Source organism: Lissotriton helveticus, chromosome 11 (assembly GCF_964261635.1).
Source record: "Lissotriton helveticus chromosome 11, aLisHel1.1, whole genome shotgun sequence".
Taxonomy (NCBI): Eukaryota; Metazoa; Chordata; class Amphibia; order Caudata; family Salamandridae; genus Lissotriton; species Lissotriton helveticus.
In genome coordinates, this window is record NC_136072.1 from 1,156,056,522 (window position 1) to 1,156,083,063 (window position 26,542).

The 26,542-nt window shown below is 51.9% G+C and overlaps 1 protein-coding gene across 1 annotated transcript in view; it reads left to right on the forward strand.

Moving 5' to 3' along the window:
• PPIL2 (peptidylprolyl isomerase like 2) overlaps window positions 1-26,542 on the forward strand; it is a 361,075-nt gene that overhangs the window by 41,556 nt on the left and 292,977 nt on the right. Inside the window, exons 3-5 of the mRNA XM_078667958.1 lie at window positions 375-420; window positions 724-786; window positions 6,431-6,482. Of these exons, the coding sequence (XP_078524084.1) occupies window positions 375-420; window positions 724-786; window positions 6,431-6,482 (161 nt within the window). The remainder of the gene's footprint in view (window positions 1-374; window positions 421-723; window positions 787-6,430; window positions 6,483-26,542) is intronic.

Below are 26,542 nucleotides of genomic sequence, written 5' to 3' on the forward strand. Positions count from 1 at the left end.
GTAGAGCGCGCTATTCACCCGTTAGAGTCTCAAGGCGCTGGGAGGGAGGGGAGTTGCTACTGCTCAAACAGCCAGGTCTTGAGTTGTTTCCTGAAGGCGAGATGGTCCTGGGTCAGACGTAGGTGGGAGGGGAGGGAGTTCCATGTGTTGGCCGCCAGGTAGGAGAAGGATCTTCCTCCGGCGGTGGCTTTGTGAATTCGTGGGACGGGGCGAGAGCGAGGCTGGCGGATCGGAGCTGTTCTCTGAAATGAAGCTATTTATAGAATTGGTGATAAACATCCACATTTACTTCATGAATATCTTCTGTGGGTTTTGTGTGTAGAGTACACCATAACATTTGTTGGTAATTGTTTGTGTTTTTTTCCTTTTAACAGAGATTCCCAAAAGCACTTTCCGGCGCCTGAACTTTGATCATTGCAGGTGAGACACCGGTCTGTGGCTAGAAATGGAGTGTTTTTTCCCACTTATCTGCAAATTTCCGTGCCAATAAACATTCTTTTCTGTCTTCGATATAAAAAGTAATCTCCTCATCTTCATAAATAGACCTAATTTGTTGTATGCTGGCATGTTACACACAGAAGGCAATATATTTTCTTTTGTTCAACCTTGTTTTTCCCCTACCACCTCATCGCGGCGCTATAGCCTTGTCGGGCACGTTGCCAAAATCATTGAACACTGGTGTCTCTGCCCCATTTATTTCTGTACTAACTTCCTCTCCTTCAGTTTATCCCTGCAGCCCTTCGAATACCCAATGTGCACACCAGATGGCCTTGTCTTCGACTTGCTGTAAGTTGTTGTTTATAGTTATTATTAAATATTGTTGCCACTTTTATAGTTGCTTAGTATACCAGATGTTGTTTTATGTAGGGGTTTACTGTGACTGAGGGATTGTAGGAAATAGCCCCTTCTACATGGTTCCTCCATATTTTTCATCTTTTGCTGGACCTTCTATTTTTGCTGGCTTTAAATCTCTGTGCATTGTATCTCTGCTAATCGGTGTTAACGTGGCTATGCACCCCCTTTAACTCTCCTATAAGTCCCCACTATGTGGTACAAAATGCATCTATTGCCTATAAGTTAAATGTTGCTAGCAGACTGCAACACTAATTATGCCTTCCACTCCAGTGACCATGTAAAACATGGCTTCAGACCTACTATTGTGGTTTGAGTAAGGCAGCGTAAAATCTGCAATTAGACCTATAAAAATAAACCCGTATGACTGGTCAAAACCTCCCTTTTAAATGTTAAGAATTCACCCCCCTGAAGACCAGCGTTATCCATTGTAACTGATGGTACCCACACAGGTTGTTGCTCCGTAACCTCTTACTGCTCAAAAGAAGCCTTCACAGACATTATGTGAGGAGCACATGCCATCTCCTTTTTCATGCAGATATAAAAAAGAAACTATTCAAGAATTAAAATGATCAAGCAATGCATTTTGATATCTGTCTCGGGTAGTGTGGCGTCCCTACGAGTCCCTACGAGTCCTGCCTATCTGCTGATCTCCCATAAACTGATGAGGACACCACGCCCCAAACTAGAGAGCAGAACGTCCACTGTCCAGATCTGTTCTTTTGTGTATATCTGATTGCTGTTGATTGGGGAAAAATATAATGGATCTTTTGCCCCTTCATTTTTTGTGCGTGTGTGTGTGCGTGTGTGTGTGTGTGTGTATATAGAACTTTTATGGAGTGGGAATCTGTCGTAGTTTGTTCGATGAAGTACAATCAATCAATCAATCAGTGACACTTATAGAGCGCGCTACATACCCGTAGGGTCTCAAGGCGCTGGGGGGGGGGGGGGGGGTGCTGCTACTGCTCGAACAGCCAGGTCTTCAGCTTCTTCCTGAAGGAGAGGTGGTCTTGGGTCAGGCGCAGGTCGGGAGGGAGGGAGTTCCAGGTCTTGGCGGCCAGGTAGGAGAAGGACCTTCCTCCTGTAGTCGCTCTTCGGATGCGGGGGACGGCGGCGAGGGCGTGGTTGGCTGATCGGAGGTGGCGTTTGGGAGCGTCGAAGTTGACTCGGCTGTTGAGGTAGCTCGGACCTTGGTCGTGTAGGGCTTTGTGTGCGTGGGTGAGGAGGCGGAAGGTGATTCTTTTGTTGACGGGGAGCCAGTGAAGGTCTCTCAGATGTCCGGAGATGTGGCTGGTTCGTGGGATGTCGAGGATGAGTCTGGCTGAGGCGTTCTGGATCCGCTGGAGTCTCCTCTGGAGCTTGGCGGTGGTACCGGCGTAGAGGGCGTTGCCGTAGTCCAGTCGGCTGGTGACGAGGGCCTGGGTGACGGTCTTCCTGGTCTCGGTGGGGATCCACCAGAAGATCTTCCGTAGCATGCGTAGGATGTTGAAGCACGCCGAGGAGACGTTGTTGACTTGCCTGGTCATGGAGAGGGAGGAGTCCAGGATGAAGCCCAGGTTGCGTGCATGGTCTGTTGGTTTGGGTGCGGTGCCCAGGGCGGGAGGCCACCAGGAGTCGTCCCAGGCGGAGGGTGAGGAGCCCAGGATGAGGACCTCCGTCTTGTCCGAGTTCAGTTTCAGGCGGCTGGTCGTCATCCACTCGGCTACCTCTTTCATCCCTTCGTGCAGGTTGGCTCTGGCGGCGGCGGGGTCGTTGGTCAGGGAGAGGATCAGCTGGGTGTCGTCGGCGTAGGAGATTATGCTGAGGTTGTGTTTGCGTACGATGGCCGCGAGGGGGCTCATGTAGACGTTGAAGAGGGTGGGGCTCAGAGATGATCCTTGGGGGACGCCGCAGATGACTTCGGAGGCCTCTGACTTGTACGGTGGTAGGCGGACTCTCTGCGTTCTTCCGTCGAGGAAGGAGATGATCCATTCCAGCGCCTTGTCCTGGATTCCGACGTTGCTGAGGCGCCGTACTAGGGTGCGGTGGCAGACCGTGTCGAATGCCGCGGAGAGGTCAAGGAGGATGAGGGCCGCTGTTTCTCCATTGTCCATCAGGGCTCGGATGTCATCGGTGGCGGCGATGAGGGCGGTCTCGGTGCTGTGATTGGCTCGGAATCCGGACTGTGATGGGTCGAGGGATCCGTTCGTCTCGAGGAAGGCGGCCATCTGCTTGTTGACGGTCTTCTCGATGACTTTGGCTGGAAACGGGAGGAGCGAGATGGGGCGGTAATTCTTGAGGTCGGTGGGGTCCGCTGTTGGTTTCTTGAGTAGAGCGCTGAGGTCGGCGTGTTTCCAGCTCTCAGGGAAGATGGTGGTGTCGAAGGATGTGTTGATGATGTCTCGCAGGTGGGGTGCGATGACAACGTCGGCCTTGTTGAAGACGTGGTGAGGGCAGGGGTCGGTCGGTGATCCGGAGTGGATGGAGTTCATCGTGCGGATGGTGTCTTCGGTGCTGATCGGGGTCCAGGCGTGGAGGGTGGTGGTGGGGGGTGGTTGTTCGGTCATGGTGTGCGTTGGTTGGTTGTTGAAGCTGTTGTGTATGTCCGCGATCTTGTTGTGGAAGTATGACGCGAGGGAGCCGCAGAGGTCTTGCGATGGGGTGATGTCGTTGTGTCCTGCGCTGGGGTTGGAAAGCTCTTTCACGATGTTGAAGAGTTCCTTGCAGTTGTGTGCGTTGTTGTCCAACCGGTCCTTGAATGCTGTTTTCTTGGCGGCGCGGATCAGCTGGTGGTGTTTCCGGGTGGCAAGTTTGAAGGAGGTCCTGTTGTCCGGTGTTGGTTCCCTTCTCCAGACTTTCTCGAGGGCTCGGCAGTTCTTCTTGGAGCTCTTGAGTTCGTCGGTGAACCATGGGGCCTTCTTGCTGCCGGGTCTGCTAGGCGGGGTCCTCAGTGGGGCGAGTTCGTCCGCGCAGTTGCTGATCCACTTCGTGAGGTTGTCGGCGGCCTGGCTGGGGTACGCTGAGCCGGCAGGAGGGTGCTGGCTCAGGGCGGTGGCGAGCTGGTCTGCTGTGATCTTGTTCCAGCTTCTGCGGGCAGCCTGTTGCTGGTGTTGGTGGGTCGTCGTTCTCTTGAAGGTGAAGTGGACGCAGCTGTGGTCCGTCCATTGAAGCTCTGTGGCGTGGCTGAAGTCGATGTCTGTGCTGGAAGAGAAGACTGCGTCGAGTGTGTGTCCGGCGAGGTGGGTGGGGGTGGACACCAGTTGCTTGAGTCCCAGGTTGGCGAGGTTGTCGAGCAGGGTGCTGGTGTTGCGGTCGTTGTTGTTCTCCAGATGGAAGTTGAGGTCTCCCAGGAGGATGTAGTCAGCGGAGGGGAGGGCATGCGGGCTGACGAAGTCGGCGATGTCCTCGCTGAATTGCGTGCGTGGTCCAGGGGGTCGGTAGATCAGGGTGCCTCTGAGGGTGGCGTTCGGGTTGGTGTGGATCTGGAAGTGCAGGTGTTCGGCGCTGGTCAGGGTGTTGTCGGTGCTGGTCGTGAGACGGATGGTGCTCCTGTGGATGATGGCGATGCCTCCTCCCATCTGGTTGGCGTTTCGGTCCCTCCGGACGATCTTGTAGCCCTCCGGGATGGCGATGGCGATGTCGGGAGCTGAAGAGGCGTTCATCCAGGTCTCCGTGAGGAAGGCAACGTCAGGGGCTGTGGCGTCGAGGAGGTTCCAGAGTTCGATGGCATGTCTGTGGACGGAGCGGGTGTTGAGCAGGATGCACTTGAGGTGGGTGCTGCTGGTGTTCGACTTGGCGGGTGCTGGTGCGAGGCTGGTCCGGATGCAGGTGAACTTGCAGGCGTGGCAGCTGAAGGGTCCGTGGGTGTGCTTCGGAGTGGCTCGGTAGCATCCGTGGGTCCCGCCGGGGTTGAGTGCGATGAGTGTTGCGGCGGAGTACGTCAGGCGGGTCGGTCGGGGTCTTCGTGGGCCAGGGGTCCTGGCGCTGGTCGCGATCCGGTCGCGGACGGGCGCAGACGGGCTTACCTTTGGCGCGCCTTCGGCGCACAATCGGCGCACCCGCTGCGCGTGACCGCTGCGCGTTCGCACGGTCGCCATATAAGGCGAAGTGCGCGGGTGGGCGGAGCAGCTGGGAGGCGGGAGCGGGGAGGGTACAGAATGGAAAAAGGGGCGGGGAAAAGCGGCGGTGGCGGGAAGGGAGGGCGGAGGGCGGCGAGGTAGGCGGACAACAAGGAAGGAAAAACCAAAACACGGGGAAAATGGAATAAAAGCAAACAGGCACAATTTAACGACAAAACAAGGGCAAAATGAAAATAAAACAAAACAGGCACAATTTAATGACAAAACAAGGGCAAAAACAACCGCAGCGGAGGCAGCCGGCAACCGGCAAACGAGGCAGCAGCGAGGCAGAGGGCAGGCAAGGGGCACACGCAGCAGCTGGTGGCCGTGCGGCGCGGGGGTGTCCCACAAGTGGGTCACACTCACCTGCGTCGCACGGTCGCCATTTAAGGCCAAGTGCGCGGGTGGGCGGAGCAGCTGGGAGGCGGGAGCGGGGAGGGTACAGAATGGAAAAAGGGGCGGGGAAAAGCGGCGGTGGCGGGAAGGGAGGGCGGAGGGCGGCGAGGTACAGAGATATTTAGGGTGGAAGCTCAATGCACATTTGATAGCAATTTACATTTTTTTTAATAAATAGTTTTTATTGATTTCAAGCAAAAAAAAAAAAACATACGGTGTGAGGTTACAGCGCCATACACATTCTCACGACCGTTACATATCGAGGCAGCTACAGACAAACAGTATACAGTTTTCTCAAGTGGGACCATCTACCAGCCCAATAACAATCAAAGCAGGTTGTACTTGGAACCAAGTCTATGAGTCAGTCAATATACAAGAAAGTACCATTACACACATGGTAATCAGAATATTGTCATGAGCATTAACCCTGTCCACAATTCCCACCCACCCCCCTCGCCCCAGCTCATAACCTCTCTCGCTCTCACAGAGCTTAAGTCACTGTCCTCCAGAGAGCAATTAACAGTTAAAATGTTCAACTTTAAGCATTAATTTAACAGCAGTTTGCATCGTAGTTCATATTTAGAGACCCTACAAAACATTAATGATAGCAGTATTAAGAGTGGGACGCCAAGTTGTGACCCTAGGAGGCGAAAGTGATGAGTGTGTTAAGGAATCGTGAGCTCAGGAATAGTCCGTTCTTTAGTGACTTGTAATTGGAGGAGGGACAAACTAAAAGTCCAGAGTTTTGGCCACGAACATGAGAAGTTGTGTGTTCATGTATTTCTGTTTTTGGCTCCTTGGGATTCCACTTGGGCAGTGGGCCGGCTGCTGGTGGTTAGTTGGCCAACGGAGGTTGCACGTGTGTTTGTTAGGTAGCCTGGCATGCTGGCGTGGAAGGCCTTCTAGATTGTGCACTAAGTTATGAACTTGATACAGGCCAAGGGGGGAGAGTCAATGCTGGTTCCTTATTCTCAACTCTGACTGCTGGCTAATGTGATATTCCATCTACTACATGTACCTAAGTGATGCTTCACCAGTATCGCATCTCCGACTTAATAACAAAAACACTTTTTTTTTCTCAACAGGAGCATTGTTCCTTGGATTAAAAAATATGGAACCAACCCAATAACAGGAGAGGTCAGTAGGAAATACTTCATTTATTTAGACAGCAGTCCATCTTGGGCAGGTGATGTTAGCAAAAGGTTTAATATAAAGCGTACAGCAGATATCAAGCCACAAAAGGGGCCAATAGAAACAATGTGATGCACTTGGGTAAGAGCAGCGAGTTGCGACAAGGGCCGAGAGGAACAGGTTCATATACTTGGGTGACAGCAGACAGTGGCATGGGGCTGATTGGGGGAGTAGCTAGCCACAAGAGGTAAATGCTTTCAATAATTTATGTGAACACAGACCGCATTATTGCATGAACTGCTCAGGACCTAATGCCGGTGACCCCAATTCTGATCCTGAGCTCTACAGATTCCCACGAGGCCTGTTACCAGGATTTGGCGCTTGTTGGGACTGAATAGCCTTTTTAGGGCTCTGCCCTATTTTGTTTGCCATGTGAAGTCTCTGACTTTTTTTGATTTGTAGCCCAGTTATCCTGATCATCATGCAGGCTGATAGAGGTCCACATTATTAAAATGGGCTGAGAACCCGGTGAGTGCTCTGCAGTCGAGGGGTCACCCATAGTGCATTCCTTTTCAAGAGATGTGAACTGCTCTATCTACCTGGGCTTTGTGAGACTGACAGTGATGGTAGTGTGATCAGTGGCAAGGGAGCAGGCCTTTTAAAGTTTTGCCTGAGACGGTGCATGTGCTGTTGAAATCTTTTTTTAAACAAATAAAAGCTTAAAATAGACTTAGAGCCCCCCCACTTACCACTGGTCGGCTTCAACGTCAATTGTTTCCTTGCTTCTTATTGGTCAGTGCCTCCTGCTTCCTTCAGTCGCTTCCAGTGTTTGTCCCTGCCGTGGGGCATGTTTCAAGGATAGATTCTTGTCTGCGGCCAGTGCCCTTCCACTGGCTTCGCGCTCCTCCCACCATCCGGGCTCTTGCCCCAACCTCGCTCCCTTGACCCTCCCTCTTGTTGCTTGCCTCCCCTTCCTGCTGTCCATGGTGTTGCTGCTCCCTCCTTCCTCCCTTGTGATGCTCCCTCTCGCTGTCTGTTGTGTTGTTGCCTCCTTTCTCCTCCCCTGAACCTCTCTTGTGTTGCTTGGTCACCCCCCCCACCTCCAATGTTTTTTTTAGACATATTGAACAGAAGGCTTTGTCAATGTTTTATTTGACATGTTGCACAGCGGCACGTGCTTCTGTGCAATACGGCCTTTAAGAAAAAAGCTCTCATTGTGGGTTTTTTTTTTTCAGAACAAATTTTATTAGTTTTGTAGCAGTTGGTAGAACACAAGAAAAAACACTGCTTCCATAGTGGCAGAAAGACAGTGAGCATATAAAAGCAATATTGGTCAAAAAGTTCTATCAACATCGCCCACCTCCCCCCTCCCCGCATCCCCACCCGTATCCCACCCCCCACCCTGCACGGTGTTCACATTGTCCAGAAACTGGAGCCTAAGCAGCATGGTAGCAACATGTGGTCAGTTCACTTGGGGGTAGTACAGACGTGGTCTATATCAGTGGTTCGTGGCGCCGGGGGGTCCAGCGGCAGGCCCCTATAGTCTGCCCATTTCTTCCAAATTCTATAGTGTTTCCTGGGGCAGCCCCTGGCCTCAAAGATCGGGCGTTCCAATCCCATGCTAAAGTCCATGCCCCGCTTCTACACCCCCACCAACGGGGCCTTGGGGGCCTTCCAGGCTTGGGCTATATCCCGTTTGGCTATCGCAAGTCCCAGCAGGAGCAAGTGCCGTTTATACGGGTTACCCCCCACTTGTTCCATAACGTGAAGAAGGCCCAGCTGCGGCGTGCGAGGGAGTTACCATGCCAGCACTTCCTCCAAACAGTCCCACACTCCGGTCCAAAACTTCTGCAGCCGCATACATCCCCATACCGTATGCAAGAAGGAGCCTACCGCACTGCCACACCTCAAACACTCCGGGGAGGCTATCAGCCCCGCCTTCCACAATCGTTCCCTCGTGTAATATGCCCTGTGAAGGTACTTAAATTGGATAAAGCGCAGGCGCACTGTTATTGCTGCTCCCCTAGGGGCCTCCAGGGCTTCTCTCCAGTCCTCCTCCTCCAAGCCTCCCAGGTCACTCTCCCAGACCGCCCGCAACTTGTCAAGAGAAGGGGAACAGTGTGTAACTAATGTTTGATATATGGTGGAGTTTTTTTTCGATTCCAACTCCCCCATAAAGACTTTTGCCTCTAGGGGACTAAACTCCGGCAAGGATGGCATATCCGCTATTGCAGGGGCCAGGGCGTGTCGGAGCTGTAAGTACCTGAAGAATTGGGACCGGGGCATATTATATTCATCCTGCAACGCCTGAAACGATTTGAGGACTGTGCCCTTCAGGACGTGGCCCAGCTCCGAAATGCCGATAGCATCCCAGCCCTCGAAGCCCCGGAGTGCAGCCAATCCGGGCAGCCTTCCATTATGCCACAATGGAGTTTCACCCGTGAGCCTGTTCCACCATCCCATGCGGCGGAGCGCATCGCGCCACACTTTGAAGATGACCTGGGTGACCCTTGGGAGTCTCTTCCGGATACTTGCAGAGTATAAAATAGTGTGGAGCGTGTGCGGGTCCATCATATACCTCTCTAGGGCATAGGTCGGGTCACTGCGATCACCATACCACCATTCGTTGAGGACAAGTAAGTGCGATGCCTGATAGTAGGACTGGACATCTGACGTGGCCAGCCCCCCACAGTAGGTCGACAGGAAGCAGGTGCGGAGCGCCACTCTTATTGCTCCCCCGGTCCATAGGAACTGACCCAAGGCTGAGTTCACCTGTCGAAACCACTGCTGCGGAACTGGGTAGGGGTGATTCTGTAGTTGATATAAAATTCGGGGTAGGGCCACCATCTTAAAAATGGCCGAGCGCCCATAGACATTCAGGGGCATTCTGGACCACATCCGCATGTCCGAGCGGATCCTGTCCCAAACAGGCACTATGTTACGGGACCACGACACTCCCTGCACATCAGTCAGAAAGACTCCAAGGTACTTGAGGCCTCCCGCTGCCTCCTGGAGGACCGAGGCCCAGGGACCCAAAGTCCCCCTGTCACCCAGGACCCACAATTTCGACTTCTGTGTATTAAGCCGAAGACCCGACACCTCACCGAAAATGCGCATTATTTCAAGGACCCTCGGCCCCGATTTATTGAGGTCCGTGAGAAAGAACAGGACGTTGTCTGCATAGAGTGCGATTCGGTCTGACGGGCCCCCCACACACTCCACACCGCGCAATTGGGCGTCCATCCTCACCCAGGCCGCGAGCGGCTCCATGGCCAGAGCAAACAGGTAAGGTGAAAGAGGGCATCCCTGCCGGGTGCCTCGGCCGATGGTGAAAGAACTGGAGGTGGCTCCCGCTATTCTGACCGTTGCCGTCAGGTCCGTATATAACAAATGAATGTATGACAGAAAACGTGGGCCCAAATTGAGCCGAAGGAGGAGGGCTCGGAGGTACGTCCAACTCAAGGAGTCGAAGGCCCGGTCCATGTCCGCCAGCAAGAGGGCCGCGGGAATGCCCGCCGCTCGTACCGCCTCCACCACTAGGTGAGCGCGTCGTATATTGTGTCTCGTCGCCCTGTGAGGCATGAAGCCCGCCTGGTCGGCATGGATCAGGTCCGTGACGTAAGGGAGAAGGCGGTTCACCAACGCCTTCGCCAGTATTTTCGCTTCAAAGTTCAGCAATGAGATCGGACGATAAGATTCCGGACTGTCTCGGGGCCTCCCCGGTTTGCAGAAAACCACGATCTCGGCGTGTCGCCAGTCCGCTGGTAGTCTGCCATGATCCCGAGCCGCCTCCAGCGCCTTCCTATAGCGCATCCCCAATTGAAGGTGAAACAACTTCATGAATTCGCAGGGGAACCCGTTGGGCCCAGGGGCCTTGCCCGTGTTCAGACCGCCCAGAGCTTCTCCAAGCTCCTCCGCCGACAGCGGGAGGTCGAGTCGGGCCCGTGCCTCATCCGAGAGCGCTCTGGGTGGAAGGTCTGCGAGAAATCTGTCAATTTCTTCCGCTGGGAGGGATTCCCGGGGGCATACTGAGTCTCATAATAGTGAGCAAACATCTGGGCCAGGACTTCAGGGGCCGAAATAGGGTCGCCCGCGACATCTCGGAGGCCCGGCAGGGGCTGGGCTTGATATGTGTCTTGACATAACCTATACAACATTGTGCTAGATTTGTCCCCCCACTGATAGTCTGCTCTGCGTAGCGAGCCAAGCCTGTCGGGCTTCGTCTAACATCAACGAGGTGTACGTCCGCTGAAAGTGCAGCAGCTGGTCCACAGCATCCCCACTCTCCCCCGTCAGGCATCTCGCCTCCTGGCTCCGCACCCGAGCAGCTGCCTCTTCCACTTCTAGCCTGCGGGCCCTGCTGTTCGCGGCGCACCACGCAATGTCCACGCCCCGAAGGACAGGTTTGAGGGCCTCCCACATGGTCATGGCATCTATACTCGGGTCCTCATTCTCCGTCCAGTAATGCGCTATAGCCTCTCTCATGTGCGATTGATAATCGCTGCGCGATAAGTGCCACACCGAGAGGCGCCAGCGAAACGGTTGTCGCCTCACACCGAGGCTCAACGTCAGTGCGATCGGGGAGTGATCCGACAGACCCCTCGGGAGTATGGAGGTGGAGTCTACCCTGCCTATCCAGGGTTGTGGGACGAACAGGTAGTCCAGGCGTGAAAAGGATTTGTGGACCGCAGAAACAAATGTATATTCATGATCGCAAGCATGCTGGTGTCGCCAAGTGTCAATCCATCCCATCCCCTGCGCCATCCTACTCCATCTTGTGGTGGCATCTGACAATCGACCTTCCCCAGGCCTACAGCGGTCGAGTCTCCCATCCATCACATCGTTCCAATCGCCACCCACTACTGTCAGCACATGCGGGACATCTGTCCATACCTCAAACAGTCGTTCAATCAGGGCGTCTTGAAGTGGGGGTGGAGCATACACACTACCGAAAAGCACCGGCTCACTCCCCAGTCTCCCCTTAACAAAGACATATCGACCATGCACATCCAGCCATTGTGTATCATGTGTGTACTTGACCCTACGGTGTATCAGAATTGCAACTCCCCTGGACCCTCTTGCAAACCCCGCATGGAACACCTGATCATATCCGTACCTACGTAAACTAAGGACCTTGGTGCCCAAAAGGTGCGTCTCCTGGAGGAACAAAACATCCGCTCTTTCAGTCTTCCCCAGACGCAGAACCGCACTTCGTTTAATTTTGTCGAGCATCCCTCGCACATTCCAGCTCAATATTCGCATCGAGGCTAGCGGGGGGCTCGCCCCCATTTCTTCAGCTGCCATCAGTCTGCCAGATTCCGAAATCATCAGGCCACTGAGGCCACACACACATACTCAGTTGCCTCCAGGTTCCCGTGTACACCGCGCTAAAGTCAGCCCCAACTTCCCTCCCCACCATCCCCGGATCCCCCGAACCCCCGCCCCCTCCCTTGCAAACCTTCCCCACCCACAAACAATACCAACAACCCCCCCTCCAGCCCCCCACCCATACCTCAGCAACATTGAAGTACCTGTCGCGGTGCAGGCAATCTCAGCCCTCCAACGGGAGGCCCAAGAGCCGCTGCACCAATGGATCCCGCCCAACTACCCACAAAGTGTCTAACTAATTCCCACCCAACACGCGGGAATGAACTCCGGGAGTAGGCCCGCTCTCGTACTAGCGCCTCCCGACCAGCCTTCCACCCATGAATAAGGAAACATGGAGTCAATCAGCACGTGGCATGTCCAAGAGCAGCGCCAGACCTGCTCCCGTCATCAAGGCGTTTCATCAACCCTTCAATTCCATAGCCCGAGCCAGTGCGAGTGCGTGGGTCTCAAGATTTCGAGGGAGAAGGATCCGTTTCCTCCGGTGTTTCCGCCGTGTCATCCCCAGGAGGTGGGCGCTTCTGGGAGCGCGATCTCCAGTTACTCTTGCTACGTGAACGTCTAGGCGTCCTCGGGGGTCTTCCGTTGGTTGACGAGTCTGAGCCCCTCCGAGGGGGGGTGTTCACCTTGACTCGCACTGTCTCGTCCGTCCACTCAAACACTTCCTCCGGGGAGTTGAAAAACTGAGTGCGAGATTGGAAGACCACACGCAGGCGCGCCGGGAATAGTAGAGCATAAGGAATCTTGAGCTCACGCAGCCGTGCTTTTGCCGCGGTGAACGACTGTGTCTGCTGTTGAACTAGTTTTGTGTAATCCGGGAACACGAGGATCTTATGATTCTCAAACATTAGTGGGTCCTGGGCGCGGGCCTGCCGTAAGATAACGTCCCTGTCGTGGTAGTTGAGCAGTTTGGCAATCACCGAGCGAGGGCGAGCCCCAGCGGGCGGCTTGGGAAGAAGTGCCCGGTGCGCCCTCTCCACCACAAAGCAGCGCGATAAGGAGTCCGGGGGGAGCCATCCCTCCAGCCATTTGGTCAGGAAGGCCTCCATATTTCTTTCCTCGCAGTCCTCCGGGAAGCCCACAAAGCGCAGGTTGTTTCTTCTGGCCCTCCCTTCCGCATCCTCCACCCGCAGGGCCAGTCCCTTCTGGATCCCTTCCATGGTAGCAACTCGCTTTTTGAGATTCACCACGTCGTCCTCGACTTCAGAGATTCGGGATTCTGTTTCGGTTATACGTGCCACCGCATTGCGCAGATCCTGTCTGAGCAAGGTCACGTCGGCTCCAACCGCTCCAATTTTCGCGTCCAGCATGTCCCTCGATTGTGTGATCGCCGCCATCAACGCCGCGTTATCCGGCCCGGTGCTTTGGGGACCCCCGGATGCCCCAGCGCCCCCGCTGGGCCCTGCAAACTTGTCCATCGGGCCCTGTTTGGGAGCATTCCCACTGTTGTCCCCTCTCGTCATGTCGCTGATAGAGTGTTGTCCCCAGTCGTGGGGGACCGACGGTCCAGGGGCACCCCCGGCTGGGCGGGTGGACTCTGGTGGCGAGCGTCCCCGAGGTAGCCCAGGTATATCGTGGCCCCGTCGGCGACCGGGCGCGGCGTATCCCTCGATGAAGTGATCGCCGTCCACCACCCTGTCGGTGGTCGGAGAAGGTGCTGCACTGTGCCGTCAGACCACGCGGTCAATGGGGGGCCGCCCACTCCACAGTATAGTCCACCAGGGACACCCCAGAGCCTGCGCCACGCTCTCCGGCGTCAAAATTGAGTTGCCCCCGGGGGTTGCTGGCCGGTCTGGTGACCTGTAACAGTCTGGGGGGGTTATTCCTCTCAGCCCTCCCCCCTCGCCGCGGCCCGAAACAGCCGCCGAGTGGGTGCACTCCAAGTGTCCGGTGTCCGGGGGAGGCCCAGCGGGGTCACGCTACAAATAGGGGGGGGGGGGGGGGGGGATCAGATAGGGGAGCCGGTATAGCGGCCGCCCCCCCACTGCTCCAGCGCTACTGTGCCCCGCGGCTCGAGTCCGCCGCCGAGAAGGGCCAGACACGTCCCCTCCCCCGTCAGGCTGCGCTGCTGCTCCTTACCCCACCTCGGCCTCCGCCCGGGCCCCAGCTGCTCTCCTCACCAGCCGCCGTGTCCGCCTCAGCTCCGGGTGCTCGAGTGCCCACAGGGCAGCCCAGCCTTCTTCCGGCCGCTCCGCAGTGTGTTGTGGCCGAAGCGGCACTTCCGGCCGGCGCTCCCCGGCTCCCCACCACTTCCGGGCGGGCCACACAGCAATCAAGGTCCCGGCCGCGGCGTGGGATTCAGGCCTCGTCGCCGGTCAGCCTCCCAGCCGCCGCAAGTCACCGATCCCGGGCCGCCAGGATAATGAAAGCGTTGTCGAGGGGTCCCCTCTGGAGCCGCTTTCCGCCACTCGATGCAGGGTGTCAGGTGGTCAGGGCAACGCAGGATTTAGGTAGGATAAAAGATCGGCGGGACGGAGCTCACTCAAGCTGCGTCCGCCATGGTCGCCGTCTTGGCCACGCCCCCCCTCATTGTGTTTTTTAAAAAACTTTTTTTAAACTTTTTTTTTTCTTAGCACGTGCCGCTGTGCAACATGTCAAATAAAACATTGACGAAGCCAATAGATCTTACATAGAGGAAACCTATCGGTTTTACCAATGCTTATCTTCTGGATGGGGTGAATGTACCTCTGTGCCTGAAGCCCTTGGCATGAGCTGATCATGCAGTGGCCATACAGGATTTGACTGGAGGAGCCCCCTGAATTATGAACTGTGCAGAAGTGCTGGTTGGGCAGCTCTGAGTATACTATAGTATAAGCACTCGCCAGCTTGACCAGTACTGTGTTCTGTGGTCCCTCATGCCCAAGGTAGGAGCCGTACCTCAGTACAGCTGGAGAGGACTAAGCTGCAGGGCAAGGCTCTGCTTGCCTCCTGTCCCGCTGCCAGCCTTGCACCACATCTGGACAAGAATCCTGCTGACCGTGCGACCAAACTGCCTTGGAGGTATGGGCACCTTATCTGCTGTGAGAAGTTTGTAATCTGCAGCTGTCAGAGGAGAGCCTGCTTGAAAGGAGTTTACCAGCCAAGTTACCTGAGGACGTTATCGGATTAAGTAAAGTTTTGAAGAAAGAAAATGTCCATCTTTGGAACTTTCTTGTCTAGGAAAATTGTTCAAACGGTTCTGGAATCAGAATCATGTCCATCAGCCAGTGGATTCACCCCCCTCCACAACACTGGAGGTGTGGAGGCGGACTCTCTCCTTAGCTGTTTGGGTCAGAGTATGGCTCTTGTGATCATGGATGGCAGTGCAACGCCATGACTCCGATGATGCTCTTGCTGCTCTGGATCAGCTTTATCTCTGGCTTCCATTGGCTTCTGGGCAGCCTGAGTGACTCTGGTGATGCTCTTGCTGCTAAGGACCAGCTTTACGTCTGGCTTCCATTGGCTTCTGGGCAACCTGAGTGACCCTGGTGATGCTCTTGCTGCTCTGGATCAACTTTACCTCTGGCTTCTATTTGATTCTGGGCGGCCTGAGTGACCCTGGTGATCCTCTTGCTGCTCAAGATCAGCTTTACCTCTGGCTTCCATTGGATTCTGGGCGGCCTGAGTGACCCTGGTGATGCTCTTGCTGCTCAGGATCAGCTTTACCTCTGGCTTCCATTGGATTCTGGGCGGCCTGAGTGACCCTGGTGATGCTCTTGCTGCTCAGGATCAGCTTTACCTCTGGCTTCCATTGGATTCTGGGCACCCTGAGTGACCCTGGTGATGCTCTTGCTGCTCTGGATCAGCTTTACCTCTGGCTTCTGGGCGGCCTGAGTGACCCTGGTGATGCGCTTGCTGCTCTGGATCAGCTTTACCACTGGCTTCCATTGGATTCTGGGCACCCTGAGTGACCCTGGTGATGCTCTTGCTGCTCAGGATCAGCTGTACCTCTGGCTTCCATTGGATTCTGGGCGGCCTGAGTGACCCTGGTGATGCGCTTGCTGCTCTGGATCAGCTGTACCTCTGGCTTCCATTGGATTCTGGGCGGCCTGAGTGACCCTTGTGATGCTCTTGCTGCTCAGGATCAGCTTTACCTCTGGCTTCCATTGGATTCTGGGTGGACTGAGTCTGAGGTTTTTCGTGCAGACCGTCCATTCTTCTAAGTCTTGTTTCTCTACCTGGGATCAGGTGTGCTTCCCCAGACGCGTGTTGTAAAGCTCCTCGTGCAGGTGGTCTTCCCCAGGGGAAACAACCTTAACAACGCGGTTGTTACAACGACAGTGTTGTTACATCACAGTACATTACAACGCAATATGTTACGACTTGCTCTAGACGGCTCTCTAAACAAAGGAATAGTGTAATTTACGATTCCAACACCTTCCCTACTGTTGTACACACTGGAGTTGGAACAGTAAATTATACTATTCTTAAGTCCAGTGCGTCATCTAGAGCAAGTCGTTGTAATGACTTGCGTTATAATGTACTGCGATGTAACAACGCAGTTGTTGTAACGATTGTGTTGATGTTATGGCATATATTCTTCCCCAGACATGTGCGGGTGTGCTTCCCCAGGCATGTGCTGTTCAGCTCCTCATTCAGGGATGCTCTTTTCCCAGCAGGTCACAGCTTCATGGCTTCACGCAGCCTTTTAAAACGTTGTCCTAGTCTGTAGGGACATATGAAACCAAGCAGAGATTCAACTCCAAGTCCAATTTAAAGACCTGATTTATATCTTGGCAGTATGGATACTCTGTCACAATGGAGTCTCCATGCCACTGACTAAGACTGGGGTCCATCCTACCTGTTTAAATGCGGGCAGACCTTTGGTGTAATCACAACGGAGACTTCTCCGCCCCTGCCGTGATTAAACCCCTTCGACGGCCCAACAGAGTGAGGCTTATGAGAGATTGACCTCTAATTTTGCCCACTTCATTTAAATGGGTGGGATTAGCAGTCAGTTTTCACTTCCAGTCCACGCCAGGAAAACCCTGGTGAAAACTACAAAATGCTCCCTCCAGGCTCCCATGACAAGGGGAGCGTTGTCTCTTTTTTTATTTCTGAAAAGAAAATCCTGCTTCGGATTATTATTATTTTTTTATTAAAGAAAAAAGAAACCAGTTTGCCTTACTGCTCCACCATGCTTGACTGAGCTGTGCCTCACATGGCAAAAAGCATTGCTAGGAACCGCTGTGACGGCCGTTCCTGGCAGCGCTTTAAGTTTAAGCAGTGACCACCAGCTTGGTGGCCATTTCATTATTTGGTGAGCGAGATGCAGTCAAGTCGACTGAGTAAATTACTGTGCCGCTTGATTACCAAACCTACGCCCCCAAATTATAACTCGGTCCCTAATTCTTTAAACGAGGGTGAGCTAGCTTTCTGAGTAATCAGAAGTTATGAGGACCTGGCACTAGCTCAAGGGGGCCAATCCTTGTACCCCGCTGCTGGTTAAGGCAACAAGTTAGAGCCACGTGGAGTGCTTGCCTTATTCAAATGTATGAGCACTCCTCCAGTCCCAGAGTTGTGCCTCTTTTTGCTGCTTTGTTGACTTCAGGGGCAAAAGTTCCCTGGCCTGTCCTATCTTTTTGGACTCCTCTTAGATGGATTGTGGATAGGGATCAGTAGTAGCCCAGGGCCTCTTCCCTTCGCTAACTGAAATAGCCACAGCACAGGAAAGAAAGGAAGATTTCACTCATTGCATGTGGAATTTACTCAGAACATAGGAATGGGCCAGAGACCCCCTCCTCTCGCAAACATATCTCGAGGAGGAGGACCTGGAAAAAGGTATCTCCAAGCCGGAATGTCCAAGATGGGTGTAGCCTGGCTTCGCAGTGGAAGCCGCCATCTTGCACACACGGGAGTCAAATCGACTGAACCAAGTCATCTGTTAAACTCCCTCTCATTCTTTCTTTTCTATGTCTCTTTTCTGTCTCTCGCTTGCTGTTTTGTTCTGTTTTTCTTTTAAGTAGGAAGAGCAGTACCCATTTCCACAAAGGGGTGTACAATAAGAAGGCCCGTGCCCCAAGTCTGTCGCATTGCTGCTGCTACTGCCAATCACTTCACATGACTTTGGAAATTCTTGGTGCAGCAGAAATAAAACTACAGAAAAGACCGAGATGGGCTACAGAAGGGGACAATAGGAAACCGTTCAAAGGGTCAAGAAAGTTGCTCAAATAACCAAGTTTCCGACAATATCTGTAATTTGGAATGAAGCATTTCCTCAGTCTCCTGAGGAGGACCATCCCAGAGGCTTGTCGCGCAGACAGAAGCTCCCGCCACCAACCTGACTTTCCTGAGTTTGGGGATATCCATCAGAAGGCATCTTTTGAATCTCAAAATATGGGAGTTTGTATGGTTACTAAATTTATTGTGCAAAAAAGATAGGCCCTGATACGTGAAACGCAGGATCAGCCACGGAGAGGTATTTGACCATAATATGTTTCTGGATTAGAAACCAAGTTGCAGCCTGAACAGATCCTTTCTGGAGAGGCCTAAGATTCATTTTGCGGCCCCTTGCCCAGTGGAGACTGGTGACTTTTCAAAGTGGTGGGGCGAAAACGTTGCTTAAAAGTAAGTTTGGCTTACCGAGCAAGGAAAGCGAGCAAGGGTGCAGGGCATACGGGTGCGGGAGGGTGCCACATTTTTTCATTATTGCACATGTGAGCGCCCTAAAATACATGCGTCAGAAAGTGCTTTGTACAAACAGCCCTAATGTGTCTGCTTTATTAGACTGTAATGCTGCTGTAAGTTGACAACTGAGTGGCCTCTTAGTTCACTCTTGATGTCGTTCGGGCTGGGGGAGCCATGAATGTTGCCTACTTCATGTTTAAAAAGTCACTTAAAAAAAATAAAGCATCGGAAAGCAGTAATGTAATCTGATGAATGTAGCACTTCAGGCGGGATGTTCTTACCTACTGCAGGCGCTGTCCTCCCTCTACTCCGCCTGCACCTTCCTACAACCTGCTGCTACCTCCAGGTACTAAACATGGGGTAAGTGCTTCCCTAGTGCTATGAGGGATGAGGCCCATAGATGCTACACTTAAATCCAGTCGCAGCTTACATAAAACTATGTTTGAAGGGGAGAGCTTCTCTTCACGGGCAAAGGACAGAAATAGGACCAATCACTGTGTGGCTTCAAATAAAGCCACACAGTGTTTGACTATATTCTTTAATATCCCCGCCCCCACGCTGCGTTTCAAAGTGGGTTCTGAGGACAGTCAACCTCAAGCTCTATAATCTCAACCAATCCTAGCATTGCTACCATGATGTTTCTAGTAGTAAACCGCATGATAGTCGCACACAGATTGGTTGCAGCAAGTGAATTCAGCTCTCTGAAGGACACTAGGTGGCAGTGCTGTCAAACACTGCGTAGGCTCAAGTGCGCATGCCGGACTGGACACAGTGAGAGACCTGTCTAACCTGACATGGGCACCTCACTTTATCCCGAGCCTGCAGCTTGCCAATAATATATTTGTTTTTTAAATGAGGGAAGTATATAAATAAAAAAATAGTGCAATGTTTACAGCATCTCGCAGCTCGGAGGGGGACAAAGCTCCTTAGGAGTAACCACCTGTGAGAAAGTGCCCTCTTTCTGCATGGTTGCCCCTACTTTTTTGCTGAACTGCTCCTGCTAATCAGGTACCCAGGGCCTATGTTCTTTCCCTAAAACTGCATTTAAACCTAAACCCAATTGGCATCTCTGGCCACAGCTCAGCCCCTGGTAAATGGTACCACAGGTACCCAGGGCACTGTGACCAGGGAAGACCTCTAAGGGCTGCAACACTTATTGTGCCACCCTTAGAGGCCCTGTGCCCTGACACTCACACACTGCCTTTGCAGGCTCCGTGTTTTGGTGCAGAACCAAGTGTAGAGTCGACATGGCACACATCCCTATGTTCCATGCCTACAACCCACTGCCCTGGCATAGATCAGTCACCTCTCAAGCTGGGTGCACTATACCAGGGGTGAGGGTACAGGTGCATGAACCCTGTACCCCTACAGTGTCTAAGTCCATTCTTAGACATTGTAAGTGCAGTGCTGCCATTAACAGTATATGGTGCTGGGAGTTTGTCATTATGAACTCTACAGCACCATAATGGCTACACTGAAAACGGAGAAGTTTGGCATCAAACTGCTCCGCACATTAAACCACACTGATGCCTGTGTGGAATTTTATGAAAAATACACACAGAGGGCATATTAGAGATGCCCCCTGAAAAACGACCTACCACTAGTGTCCCGGCTGAGTGGCTGCTTTCAGCTGCCACCACATGTTTCTGGACCCCTGGGTGGAGCGCCTACTGCTCTCGGGGGCCTAAAACAATGCACATCCTGGGACGAGGTGCTAAGCCTCCTCCCCCAGCATGGGTAGGGTCCACGAAGGGGAAGCTTCAAAGGCTTGCCGCCTTTGTGAGCTTCCCCAGACAATGATGCTTTCAGCATCTGGTCCCCACTGGTTCTGACCCCCATTTTGGGCGGGAGAACCGGCAGGAAAAACAAGTGATGAAGAGAGGTGTGCCTACCTCTGCCAACTCCACCCGTCCGGTGGGGAGGCGAGATGGAACACAACCCCCAGTCCCCGCCATTTTGCAGATGGGGGGGGATACAACCACCAGGGAGAGGCATTTGCCCCCTCCCACTGGAGGATGGCATAATAGGGGGTGTAACGCCCCTAAATCTAGTATTTAGGGGCACCCCAGAACCTTGCTTCCTCTGACAAGAAACCAGAAGAAGAAAAGAAGAAGGACCAAACAGCTGTGCCAAAGCTAATAAGAGGACGCCCACTGACTTGGCCACAGCCCTACTGGCCAGTCCCCACCCCGAACCTCCTCCAGCGAAATCCTGGTGTGTCCTGCAGCCAGCAACCTCGAGGAACCCGGAGGAACTGCCAGCCGGGTCGGCACCTGACGCCCACGGCCCGAGTTCAAGTGGCCCAACACCAAGAGGAGGTCTCCCCGGCGATCCTCACCCAAGATCTGGCAACCCCTGACCTGCCTCAAGCCGACGCCTGCAGCTTCAAACCTGAAGGTCCCCCCAACCGCGACCAGGAGCTGGTAAGAAGATCCGACCCTAAAAGGCACCCCTGCACTCGACGCCCCACGGCCTTGGGTGGCCCAACCGATGGTGCCTAACCAACCTCCAGCATCCCAACTAACCTCTCCAAGTGGTGGTCGCACCCAGGAGACCTTCATCCCCGAGCCTGCAGTGTGTTTGCAAACCAGAGACTCCCCATTGAAAGCTACAGGGCGCCCAACGCCAAAACAGCACTCTGCACCCGGCCGCCCCGAAAGCCGCTGAGGGTGCACCTTTTGTGTTGGCATGAACCCCCATTTGCCCTGAGCTTAAGTCCAGGAACTTTTCTCCCACAACCCAGTGACCTGCTCGTCAGCAGCCACCAACCGGAGGCCCCCTATCCCCCATTAGATAACATTGGGCCTCAGCACCCTGCACCTGGCTGCACTAGTGCCGCTGAAGGTGTAACAAGAGTGCATCCTTGACCTTGGGGGACCCCTGAGTCTAACCCCAGAACACCAACTCCCACAACCAAAGAACTTACCTTTTAACCGATAACACTATTTTACTCCATAGGATAACTGACTGTTTTCTATGAAAAGTTTCTAAGTGTGGAGTTGGAAAATCTAAGAAATCCTTTTCAAATTGTACTAAATAACAAAAACGCTTTTACTCATCTGTTTACAGGAAATGTCCCAGTGCAGTATCCAGGTATACTGCACTGTGTAAGAAAAGTAATCTACTGGTCATTTTACTAAAAAGCCTATACAAAGTATAGGTACTGTATTCTGAAAAGCATTGCATTATCAGAAACTCTACTGTAATCAAATCGAAGTACATTTACAATTGCAAACTGTGTAACAACTGCATTACTGCTGTAAAGTATGTATTGCTTACCTGTGCCATGCTTGCTTGGTTCTAGTAAATAAAATAGAAAGATTATTTTTATACAAAACAATTGTTCTGAAGTTGTCTTTGAGTGTGTGATAAGCATTTGTTGTACACACACAGTCAGCAAATGATAACATTGTCCTCTGATAAAGCCTTACTGCTCGACCACACTACCACAAATAGAGAGTGAGGTGCTATCTACTTTACCTCTGCCTACCTTTGAGATTCCACTGGACTCTGTGCAAACTAAACCTCCCATTGGTATGGTATATACAGAGCCAGCTTCCTACACCACCACTGCCCTTTCCCTTTGGGTATTGTATTGGCAGTCTTGGGGGAATAGTCTGCGTCACCATTTATGTTTTTCTAAATGGAAATGTTTTATTTTTTTTAAGTTTTTTCCATTTGGAAAATGGAGATGGTAGTCTGCAGTCCTTGCAGGCCTCCATCCCAATGTTTTCATCCAATCACAAGGGACCGCGAACGGGAACATGCCTAGCTATTATTTACCAGACCAGATGTTCTGTGCCCCCCAGTGGTGATTTTGTAATGCAGCCCATTAGTGTCTTGAGTCGCTTAGCAAAATCCGCTTTCGTTTCAGAGACGGTGTGCAGTTTGTGACCGCTTTTGAGAATAAATGTGTAGCACTTCTGGCCCTATGCATTTTGTATAGATTTAAAACCAATTACACTAGATAGAATAAAGGAAACAATAATATAAAATTAAAAATGCTCACGTCAGTTGTATATCTAAGTGAGCACCGGTGAACCTTTCATGGATAAAGCAAAGAGTTACTTGTGCATTTTTCCTTCATTTTACGTGACTTGTGTGAGTGAGGCACACACTCCGTTGTCTTCTATTTCTTTATGTCCTCTGAGGGGCATAAGCGCCGTGCATGCAAACACGTCTTCACCGGAGTCCTGGTCTCGCTGGGTGCCCTGGATCGATGACACGGAGCCAGGAGTTCGCAGACCGATGGATGCCGTCGTGAAATGAGAAAACAACAACATGAGCAAACGTGTCTCGCCTGTGTTGGGGCTCCTGGGAAACATTGCCTTTTGTGTCTTTGGCTTAAGGCTAAAAGCAATATAAACTTTAATCAAAGATATGCGTCTTCACCTCTCAGACCGGAAAGGATTTCCAGCAGCTGCCACAGGGTGGCGCAGTGCGCGAACTCATTTCATTGAGAGAGAAAATAAATAAATATATTAAACTGTTTTTAGCGACGTTTCTTCTCTTTGTTCACCACCTCGTGGATTTTTAGGTGTAGTTTAGCACACCTTAGGACGGTGATTAACAAAAAAAGAGCTCTGAGAGCACTACCGAGAGAGGGGCGTATGCTCCACCTACATGCTGAGCACAGGATTTGATTGTGCCAAATGTGTGTGCTTTCACAAAACAAACGCTTGCATTGCACTTTTCGGGTGGTGGCAACACTTGTACTCTGCACAGCAGGACTGAGCTGGTGAGGGTGGCAAGGCAACTGTCATCTTTATAGGCCTAATCTGTTTATTGTGCAATGTTATAATAAAGGCGGTAGGCCTGACATAATTATTGGAAAAATATGTTCACATCAATCCATTTAGGAGTGGAGCTGGCATTGCTCTGTATCAAAGCCCGTCCGCAGAGAAGGATTGTTTGACATGGCATCTCACAGACTGCTGTAGTAGGCAAGGGTTATAGTGTTGGTGACCCACCCGAAAATAACATGGGGAGAGCACATTTGCACTGGCAATCCTTATTGGCTCAATTTGGAAGGATTTTATCTTGTGTTCTGTAATTGTGTACACATTTGTAATTTCGTGCAGTATACTTGACGGTTGCCTTCTGTAGTCGGTCTGAGTTGGTTATTGTGAGGATACATTGATCAAGGTTCTATGCTTGATTGTTTATTATCAAAAGTTCTGATGCTTCTGACAGGGATTGTGAAAAGTATAGCAATAGGCATTTAAGGTTGGAATGTTATTCCTCATTATTAAAGCCTACAGATAGGCGTTTTGTTACGTGGAATCTTGCAGATTACCATAGTACGCAAGGGGATTTTGGTTTTGGTTACCCCCTCCGACAGACCATGGGTAAAGAAGATTTTCACTGTAAGAACCTTGTCAGACCATCGTAGGAGAGAGAATATTTTGCTTGGAGAGCTGTAACTGTGAAAGTTTTACTTTATGCCCGAAGGTTGCCTGGTAGAAAAGCTGAATACCGTAGGCTTGAGTTGGTTTTGGCCCTAAAACCCGCCGTCAGGTATTTTGTTAAATGAAATCTCACAGATTATCTTTGTAGGGAAGGATTTCGGTGATAGGCACTGCCTTCGTCAAACGCCAGGGGTCGAAGATTTGCTGTAACAATTCTTGCTAGAATCTTTTCTGGATTAGTGACCAGCTTAGTTGTCTGCCAGGACAAACAAATCCTTGTTCTGCCATTGGTCTGTCTGAGGGTTATTTACAATCTGCTTCTATGCTTGACTATGTACTGTGCACATCCGTCCGTGTCATCCTTGCCCTGTGACTGACCGCATTCTCTGATCACGTGGGCACATCCAACTGAAAGTGTGTGTGCCTCAGTGTCAGTGTCAGGGCTGGTTGGCCTGTCCTTTAGTGTCCCTTGTTTTCATGTTATAGTTCCCTTTGCATTTCTTTGTCTCTTCTTTTTATTTGTAATGTTCTGAAGCAGACCCTAGCGCTCCAGAGGCTGTGCTAGTGGGGCGCTTGGGTACCACTCTTCTCATCTGCAGTGTGCTGCATCCTGCGTGGTCTCGTCTTCTAAACCAGGCACCCATTGTTGAGTGCTGCTTGTCCACAGCGTATGCTTATTTTACAATTGCAAGGAGTCCAGCCCGTTGGTTCTAAACATGGCGGCCATGCTGAAACGATGAAACAACGATGGACTATGCGCAGTCCCACTACAAGATGGACTTCCACCGCTATTGTTACTTTTGTTATTGCAAGCCTGTGCCCACCGTGTTTAGACAGCTGCATGCTTTCTTTCTTCTACTTGTTTTCTTTCATTTTGCATATGTTGTTGTTTGTATGTGTCTCATTGTGGCTGAGTTAAAGGGTGAATGTAAGAATGAGTTAGTGGATAGATGAACGGATGAATGAGTGGCAACATGAGTGACAGAGTGCACGTATGATTTTTTTTTTTTTGTGCAGAGTTTTATGTAGCGCAAACTTGACCCGAATTGGGTATCAGAGCGCTTTACATAGCACCGGTTACATTACACAAGGACACCTTCATTTCTGTTAGGCACGAAGAGATTAACAGCCTGATTCATCAACGGGCCGTTTTGCGAGCCCCTAATAGCGATTCATAGCGAATCGCTATTGAGGACTCGCAAAACGGTATTCATGTAGGAATTGCTAAATAAATAGCGATTCCTACACATTCCTTATTTGCGAGTAACAATTTGCTACTCACAAATAAGGAATAACTCCCCATTCATTCCTATGGGCCAAAAGGCCCATAGGAATGAATGGGGAGTATTCCTTATTTGCGATTAGCAATTTGCTACTCGCAAATAAGATAGCGATTTTAAAGGTGCCAGGGGTGTCCAAAGGACACCCTGTAGCACCCCTTAAATGCACATTTGAACAGGTGTTGCGCACACACATGTCCAAAGGACATGTGTGTGTGTAACATGCAAAAGAAAAAAAATGCACTAAAGTGCTTTTTACACTATTTTCGCAATTTACCACCAAGTCAGACTTGGTGGTAAATTGAGACCAAATATTGCGATTTCGCGTTTTCTAATTGGTTGATGAATTGCATTTAAGGAATCTCTATTAGAGATACCTTAAATCCAATTCCTCGCAAATATGCGATTTCGGTAATACTGATTTTTGCATTTGGGATGATGAATCCCAAATGCAAAAATCGCACTCGCAAAGGGCCAGATTCTCAGAATCTGGCCCTTTGCGAGCGCAAATCAGCTTGATGAATCTGGCTGTAAGTGCTTTGCCCAGAATCGCAGGATGTTCAGCGTCATTGCCGAGACTCGAACCCGGTTCCCTAGTTTCGATGTCGTCTGCCCTAACCGTTAGGCCAACTCCTCTCCCCTGATGACTGACTGCGTGGCTAGACCCATCAACGACACAAAAGGCGCTTTCTTTCATAAGGCAGACTTATTGGGTCTGTCAATGCTTGTTTGGTTTAAGGAGTGTCAGACATCTGCTACAAGATGCTAGAGGCGCAGCCCCCGACTGAGCACAGTCCCCAGGAGCATTCATTCATAGCTGCCAAATTATTAGTTTACGTGTGACTTTGCCGTGTTGTACCTGTGTGTGAGGCTTCAGTGCCCCACGAGTGACACTAAATCACGAGAACAGCCCGTTGTGTCCTTATAATTCGACCAGAGCCCGAAATCACGCATTTTCTGCACAACGGTCAGCCAGAAAAGACTTTGAAACGGGTCTGAGTCCTGGTGAGAGGCGTAGAGCAGCCAGTCTCAGTCTCGCATGGAGTGTAACCTGCCTCCTGTCTGTGCAGGGTCAGTCGGTCGAAGGAGTGAATCTAGAGGGCTTGATGATCTGACCCTTGCAGGCCCCAGGGTGTACATCAGTCTTCGCTGGAGCCTGCTGTCCGTGCCCGAGCTGCCTTTGTCCTCCTCCCCCACTCATCTCAGACTCGTGGTCACTTAGACACAGGGGAAGAGCAGTGGGCAGGTTCACCCCTGGACCCTGGCACCATGGGCACTCCAGGATGATCTGCCCCAGAGCCTGTGTGGGGAGCACATGAGAAGCTTAGAGTAGTGGGGGGCTTCACCGCCTGGACCCTGGCACCATGCTGGGGCTGCTGTACTAAAG